This window comes from Gallinula chloropus (genome assembly GCF_964237585.1).
Source record: "Gallinula chloropus genome assembly, chromosome: 1".
NCBI classification, from domain to species: Eukaryota; Metazoa; Chordata; class Aves; order Gruiformes; family Rallidae; genus Gallinula; species Gallinula chloropus.
In genome coordinates, this window is record NC_140085.1 from 90762694 (window position 1) to 90770947 (window position 8254).

An 8254-nucleotide genomic window follows, 5' to 3' on the forward strand; every position below is an offset into this window, starting at 1 on the left:
CTGCTTTTGTCCAAACATTCAGGACTTGAGCTTCTGCAAAGTTTACTTCTAGCCTTACAGAGATGACGTCTTCTTATCGGTGCCCTTGTATGTTATTTTTACACTGTAATCTGTTTTGTTTACCCAGTGGGCAGTCACCTTGGCCAGTGCCCTGACCGGCGCTGCAGAGGACAAGACTCAATCTGTTCTCTCTTTTCTGTCACCCGCTTTGCTACAGGTAACATCAGTTGCAAGGGGATGACAGAGCGCATTCATAGCATCAACCTTCACAACTTCAGCAATTCTGTGCTCGAGACCCTCAACGAGCAGCGCAACCGTGGCCACTTCTGTGACGTGACGGTCCGCATCCACGGGAGCATGCTACGCGCCCACCGTTGTGTGCTGGCGGCTGGCAGCCCCTTCTTCCAGGACAAGCTGCTGCTGGGCTACAGTGACATCGAGATCCCCTCAGTGGTGTCAGTCCAGTCTGTGCAAAAGCTCATTGACTTCATGTACAGTGGGGTGCTGCGGGTCTCGCAGTCGGAGGCCCTCCAGATCCTCACAGCTGCCAGCATCCTGCAGATCAAGACTGTGATTGACGAGTGCACAAGGATTGTCTCACAGAATGTGGGAGAGGTCTACCCAGTCATTCAGGATTCTGGCCAGGAGACGCCCAGGGGAACACCTGAATCAGGCACCTCGGGGCAGAGCACCGACACAGAATCTGGCTACCTGCAGAGCCATTCGCAGCACAGCGTGGACAGGATCTATTCAGCCCTCTATGCCTGTTCCATGCAAAATGGCAGTGGGGAGCGCTCCTTTTACAGTGGAGCTGTGGTCAGCCACCATGAAACAGCCCTGGGGCTCCCCAGGGACCATCACATGGAAGACCCCAGTTGGATTACCCGGATTCATGAACGGTCACAACAGATGGAGCGGTACCTCTCCACCACTCCAGAGACCACACACTGCCGCAAGCAGCCACGCCCTGTCCGAATTCAAACCCTGATGGGCAACATCCATATTAAGCAGGAGATGGAGGATGACTATGACTACTATGGCCAACAGAGGGTGCAGATCCTTGAGCGCAACGAGTCTGAGGAATGCACTGAGGACACTGACCAAGCAGAAGGCACTGAGAGTGAGCCCAAAGGGGAGAGTTTTGACTCAGGAGTCAGTTCCTCCATTGGTACTGAGCCCGATTCCATGGAGCAGCAGTTTATGGCTGGTCTGGGCCGGGACGGGCAGCAAGAACCTTCTCAAACAGATCAAAATGACGTCCCTGCTGATGGCACCCAGCCACAGCAGCAGCAGCAGCAGCATGTAGATGCCAACTCTTCCTCGCCAGAGAGAAGCAATGACGTTGAAATGGACAGCAAAGTGCTCACAGTCAATAACAGCACCGAAAAGGGGGCTTTGCAGCCTTCTGTCAACACAACTGTTGCCCAGCCATTGCCAACCACGCAGATCTACTTACGCCAGACAGAAACCCTCACCAGCAATCTGAGGATGCCACTGACTCTGACCAGCAACACTCAGGTCATTGGCACAGCTGGCAACACCTACCTGCCTGCCCTTTTCACCACACAGTCTGCTGGCAGTGGCCCTAAGCCTTTTCTCTTCAGCCTGCCCCAGCCTTTAGCTGGCCAACAGACACAGTTTGTGACAGTGTCCCAGCCTGGCCTGTCAACCTTTACTGCCCAGCTGCCAGCCCCACAGCCCTTGGCCCCATCTGCGGGCCACAGCACAGCAGGTGGGCAAGGCGAAAAAAAGCCTTACGAGTGCACTCTCTGTAACAAGACTTTCACCGCCAAACAGAACTACGTCAAGCACATGTTTGTACACACAGGTAAGAGTACGTCCCTTTGGCTTATACACAGTGCCAGAGAAGGCCCTTGACAGGCATGGACTTAGAATCCATTTCCCAACCTGCCAGACCCCAGCACAAATGGGAAGGAGAGGTTATCTGGGTACTGATATCACTGAACTCTTCCCAAGCTTACTGCATTGAAGTTGAGCCCATGCAGAACATGTAGGTCCCTGACTGTGCATGGGGCAGAAATAGGTCATTTTACTTGGAGTAGAATGTGTCCTGCACCCATTCAGGGAAATGGTAAGCATTTGTTGTCCTTTGCAAGCTGACCAGGCAACATTAAGTAGAAGTGGCATAAGGAAACTGTAATAAGTCATTAAAGAAAAGCGGCGTCTACTAAGGAAGGGCATCCCCCTGTAAGTTTTACACCTACGGGGGGTTAAGCTCAAGTGGTGATGTTGATTGGCATGAGTTTAGGACAAGTTCGTTCCTGGAGCAGTAGGTCCAGGCCTGGGTATTGCACACATATTACCTAAATCTCACATACTGCTATAAGAAAGTAAATTTGGAGGTTTTTCAGAAAGTTTTTCTGTACTTCACTGAAACTGATTGCTATAATCCGCAGTCTCTTGGTAAGTCAGATGTTTTACTAGCTGTGAGTACAGAACACAGAGTTCAATGAGAAAAAAAACAATATATGCAGAACACAACATCAGCACTCATCTTTTGAGATTATGTAGGTAACCAAAATCTTTTTTTTTACTACTGAGCCAAAAATGCCTTTTCTAGCTTTGTCAAGTTATGAAACTTCAAAGCGAGGAGATATATGTGTCTTACATGGAGAAGTTATCCCAGGTTCAGGACTGAATTTTGCTTGCTTCAGCCTTTACCTCGTTCTGATGTTGGAGAGAAATTCGAGTTTAGAGAAAGAGCAAATATTTCAAAAAAAGTGTGGCCAGCAGATCAAGAGAGGTGATTCTGCCCCTCTACTCTGCTCTGGTGAGCCCTCACCTGGAGTACTGTGTCCAGCTTTGGAGCCCTCAACAGAAGAGGGACATGGAGCATGTCCAGAGGAGGGACACAAAACTGATCAACGGGCTGGAGCACCTTTCCTATGAGGACAGGCTGAGAGTTGGGCTTATTCAGCCTGGAAAAGAGAAGGCTCTGGGGGAGACCTTATAGTGGCCTTCCAATACCTGAAAGGTGCCTATAAGAAACCTGAGGAAGAACTGTTCACAAGGCCATGTAGGAATAGGACAAGGGATAATCGTTTTAAAGTAGAAAAGGGGAGATTAAGTTGGATATTAGGAAAAAGTTCTTCAATATGAGGGTTGCTGATCACTAGAACAGGTTGCCCAGAGACATAGTGGAGGCCCCATCCCTGGAAACATTCAGGGACAGGCTTGATGGGGCTCTGAGCGACCTGATCTAGTGAAGATGTTCCTGCTTGCTGCAGGAGGGGTGAACTAGATGACCTGTAGAGGTCCCTTCCAACCTAACACATTCTATGATTTCTCTCACCAAGCAGCGGTTTTGTTAACATCAGTTCTCAAAGTAAACGCTGTGTTTGTGATATATGGAGTAGAACCTGGAGAAACTGCCCAAGGTCTGGGAGGAACATAAGTCATGGCTCCCCATTGTATCCAATAGATTGCACATCCATATACATACATGACCTTTTAACTTCTGTTTATCTGTAATTATCACTTAAATGAGGAATTCCTGTAGACATCTAAGGCAGACGTGGACATGAACATATACAAAAAGTTCAACTTCTTACGACTGGTACATAATGGATCAAAAATCCTGAATCCCAAGATTACCCTTTGTGTCTGTTTATGTTCTTCATCTTTCTGTTGTGGATGAGTAGCTAAAATACTGTGTAGATAGTGCTGTGTTATTCAGAAAAATATCCCCTGCAGAACACAGTCAAATATATCTGCTTTCTAAAAGCTAGAAAGGATTTTTCACAAATCACTGAGATTAGGTGCTTTATTTCCCCCACCTGCTCTGTGTACTGCATTTGGAGTCAGATAAAGAATAATATTGGAAGACCTGACTGAAAATATTCCTAGCTCCCACACATAAAGTCAGCCAAGGAAATTGATAGGCATCTCCAATCATGGATTAATATTTTATTTGTGTGGGTCTGAGAATGCCCAAAATAATGAAATGCATTGGCAAGGACAGATTTGGATAGATAGATGATTTCAAAGTTTGTTTAGGAACAAACTAGCTCCCAGAGTCTCTGGGAGAATAACTGCACCTTAACCAACAGAGGGCAAGGCTTCAGGAAACCCCTCTGAAAATAACCTTTATACATATAGCCTCAGAGAAGGCATGTCTGCTGCCTCGTCTAGGGATGGGCAGGATTGTTAGGAAAACTGAGAGGAGACAGCTGTTCCCACTGTCGGGGACTTTCCTCAACCCTGTTAAAAGAAGCCAGGTAAAGTGGCTCTGGAAAAGATCCATGAAAAAGGGGAAGATTTGGGAGATGCAATGTTTGAATTAGTCTTGCTGTTCAGAGGGCTCACAAGAGAAGCCACAGAGGAGCAAAATTCAACAGTCTCCCCATCTCTGTATGGTTCTCTGCTTCCGAAAACAGTGCTCTGATGTAGATTTCCATGCAGTGGAAGCCTGCCTCCTTTTATTCTTCCATGCGAACACGCATTCACTGGAGAAGGATATTTTTCCATGTTCCTTGCAGACTGTCTTTAATGTATCCCGCAATGTTGTTCTCCAAGACACGCAACGGCGTAGAAATACAGTGCTAGAACATATGAAGTGACAGTGCACCTTAAAAGCCATCCGTGCCTTCTCCTATATGTCACTGAGTGATTGATATTCAGTAACTGTCCCACATGGCAGGGTAAAACCAGCCAAATATGAAATAAAAAACCAAAAGGAGGAACATGCACATTGAATTCACTAAGCAAAGTTTTCTCTGACTTTAAGATGAAGAGTCATGGGAATAAAGAATCTACAGTGCTCACTTAGGAAGCACATACATTTGCATACAAAGAAGAAAACCTGAAAAGTTTTGAGATTCTCAGGAGACAAGAAATCCCAGGAAGATTTTGAAGCTAAGATTAGAAAGCCAGAACCCAGTGTATCTTAGAAACATGTGCAGGCAAAAATTAGGCTGTTTTTATAGCACAGTCTTAACAGGGTCTAGAGCAGAGGAGACCAATTTATTACAAACTCTAGGACATATAGTGCCTAAGGCAAAATGAGCATTGTAAATATAATCTCTCTCTTGTAAGTTAATCAGACGTTATTATAACTGACACACTATCATTTTCCACATAACACGTGTCAAGCATATTGGCCTGTCGGTACCCAACACACTGCAAAGCCAGCAGGGAAGTAAGGGCTTTGACCAAGTGTCTTTCACCAAGTAGGGACAAACTCATCATCGGTGCAAGGAAGAGCAGCAAGTGGATTTCATTCACAGATGTCGCTGTCATATGTGCAAACTGTGGAATAAAAAGAAACAGAGACACAAGGGAGTTGAAAAAGTAGGTCCTTCCCATCCGATCCATATTAATTATCTCCTGTTAAAATTGAGTATGAGTAGTGTATTGTAATCTCGCTGTACAAAGAGTAAATGATATCTTACCACAGGAGTGCGATGGTCCCTGAAGATTGACTCTTCAGCATTTAAAGCAGTGCCAGACAGATTGTAAAAAGGAGGAAGCAGGATGTCTCTGGAAAAAAAAAAATTCTCTGCTAGAGGGGAAATTGCAGAATGACCAAAGGAAAACCATTTTTCAGCATCATTTTGATCGTTACAAAGCTATGGTACCCTCTCTCTCCCGACAGTTTTGGGGATGATGAATTACCACACCTGAAACATACCAAAAGTGATTCAGAAAAAAAATTAAAAAACAGCTTTTGAGGGGGCATTCAGGGTGTTGGGTACTGTCTACCTTATCAATACAGCAACATACCATGAAAATGTTGCCGTATACCATGAAACATGAGGCTGTGGTGGTGTCTCCCAGAAAAACTCTGACCATGAGGAGGAATTAAGAGTAGTTTGGACAAACCAGTTGTATGTACTCAGCTAAATATATTTTAGTTCATTCTTGTAGTCATGGGTTTGTCTGGCTATGATCAGAGTTCACTTACACGAGTTGCCAGAATCAGTTTTACAGCGGCTTTGAGCGTACGAGGCAATGTAGTAAACTACATAGTATTTTGCATCTCTGGTTAATCTGATATGGTGTTTTATTTAATTTGCAGTCAAATAGTTTATATCTCACATCTGTTACACTGGAATTTTATCTGTCAGGTTGCCCTTTGCATGGTATTGGCTGGCCTAGGCAAATCTACGTACTAAGGATCCTTTTTCAGTTACTCTTCTCCACGCTTCAGCTGTAAGATCTGACCGGGTAAAGGGGCAACAAATATAAACCTCTTGTAAAGCACTGGATTTCTTTAGCAACCTCTAACATTTCTCTTCTGAGAAACACAAAGTGCTTTGAGAAAAGCAAGTGTGTTACAGGCCAGCTATTTAGTAATCACTAGCTTTGTCCATGGGTACAGAGAGGGAGAAGGAGACACTGAAAGGTAGGGTGACATGACTAAGACCTGACTAGAAATGAGTGCGAGGAGCAAGCCAGGACCCTAGGCAGGAGAGGCTGTGCCTTTGAAGCAGGGGGTAGAGGCCAGGACCATTTAACTCTAGTCCTGTTGTGACTACTATGTGAACGTGAATGTGAAGAAATCACCTGAGCTCCTTTTTACTGTACGTGGATTGTGAATACCTATAGCCCCCCTTGTAAGGCATTTTGAAACCTCTGGTTGCCAAAAATGTTGTGTACCAAAACATGCTTATTAACAGTTTTATTAACTTTTTAACAGAGTTACTCTTCCTTAGCCAGAGCACCTCTCCAAAGACCCCTGTGAGACTTAGTATTCGTTTGCTGCCGAGTCATACCGAGATGGTTTAATTTTATTATCCTTTTTTTTTTTTCCCCTTGTTTGTTTTTCTTTCTCGTTGGTAATGGGCAGGTGAGAAACCCCACCAATGCAGCATCTGTTGGCGCTCCTTCTCTCTAAAGGATTACCTAATCAAACACATGGTGACGCACACTGGCGTGAGGGCCTACCAGTGCAGCATCTGCAACAAGCGCTTCACCCAGAAGAGCTCCCTTAATGTGCACATGCGCCTCCACCGCGGGGAGAAGTCCTACGAGTGCTACATCTGCAAGAAGAAGTTCTCCCACAAGACCCTGCTGGAGAGGCATGTGGCTCTGCACAGTGCCACCAACGGCACGCCTGGCGCCACCGGCACCGGCGCCAGGGCTGTCCCTGCCGGAGTGGTGGCCTGCACGGAGGGGACCACGTACGTCTGCTCTGTCTGTCCAGCTAAGTTTGACCAAATCGAGCATTTCAACGACCACATGAGGATGCATGTGTCAGACGGATAAGTAGAATCTCTCTCTCTCTCTTTGTTATGAACAAAAAAATAGAAACAACAAAAAAAGCTATGGCACTAGAATTTAAGAAATGATTTTTGTTTCATTTTTACCTTTGTTTTCCTCCTTTTTTTGGGTTCGTTTCGTTTTGCTGTTTTTGTACTACATGAAGAACTGTTTTTTGCCTGCTGGTACATTACATTTCCGGAGGCTGGGTGAATAATAATTTTCCCAACCTCCCTCGGATGGTGGCCTTAAGGCCAGGTAGTGCTTCATGAGCTCCACTGGTTGGATCTCTAGCTACTGGCCTCTAAATACAACCCTTCTTTACTACAAAAAACAAACACAAAAAAAAAAAACCACAAAAAAATCAAAAAAACAGACAGAAAAAATAAAAAACAACAAAAAAATTTCTTTTTTCTCACTTGTGAAGAGCACTACAAAAAAAAAAGAAACAAAACAAAATATATTACAAATCTACAAGGCCTACTGTCATTATAAGTACACCGCTCGCAGTGTTTCGATGGACATAATTCACAATGCTGACCGCTTTTGGACTTCACAGTATCCAGTTAGAACTGTGGAATATTTTGCTTCTGGTTGAGCAGCAACCAGAGGAAACAAGGCCCTGCTGGTTTCCACCACGTGTCTGCTTTCTCACATACACACGCATCCACAAACACACGAAAGGGCTGAGGGAAGCGCGAGGCAGTGTGGCTTGGATAGTGTGGAGTCCCTGCAGGGTGAGGAAAAAGAATCAGAGGTTCCTCACCTGGATTCTCCTCCATCCCACGCTCTCTGGCGCACCCTCCCCGCTGCTTTTCCCATACCACCACCACCACCTTACAGCAGAAACCAAGAAGATTCAGACAACGAGCAACGGTGGCTTTTTTGTAATTTATTCAGTGTCTTCGCTGAGCCCAGGGCCTCAGCACAATCAAGAGGGACTTTCACAGAAGGCAAAGAGAAACACAGAGGAAAATCAAAGATATCAGAGGTTGCAACCTATGGATCTAGGTACAAGAGAAGGGTTAGTTCC

At 45.4% G+C, this 8254-nt stretch overlaps 1 protein-coding gene across 1 annotated transcript; it reads left to right on the forward strand.

The window, feature by feature from the left end:
• Positions 1-222: 222 nt before the first annotated feature.
• Positions 223-7691, forward strand: ZBTB20 (zinc finger and BTB domain containing 20). Its single transcript, XM_084280088.1, has 2 exons — positions 223-1828; positions 6809-7691. The coding sequence occupies exons 1-2, from the start codon at positions 238-240 to the stop codon at positions 7225-7227; spliced, it is 2010 nt and encodes a 669-aa protein (XP_084136214.1). The 5' UTR covers positions 223-237; the 3' UTR covers positions 7228-7691.
• Positions 7692-8254: the final 563 nt, after the last annotated feature.

Coding starts and splice junctions, on each gene's coding strand:
- ZBTB20 (XM_084280088.1), top strand. CDS start 238: ATGACAGAGCGCATTCATAGCATCAACCTTCACAACTTCAGCAATTCT. Junction 1,829..6,808: donor GCACATGTTTGTACACACAG/GTAAGAGTACGT, acceptor GGTAATGGGCAG/GTGAGAAACCCCACCAATGC.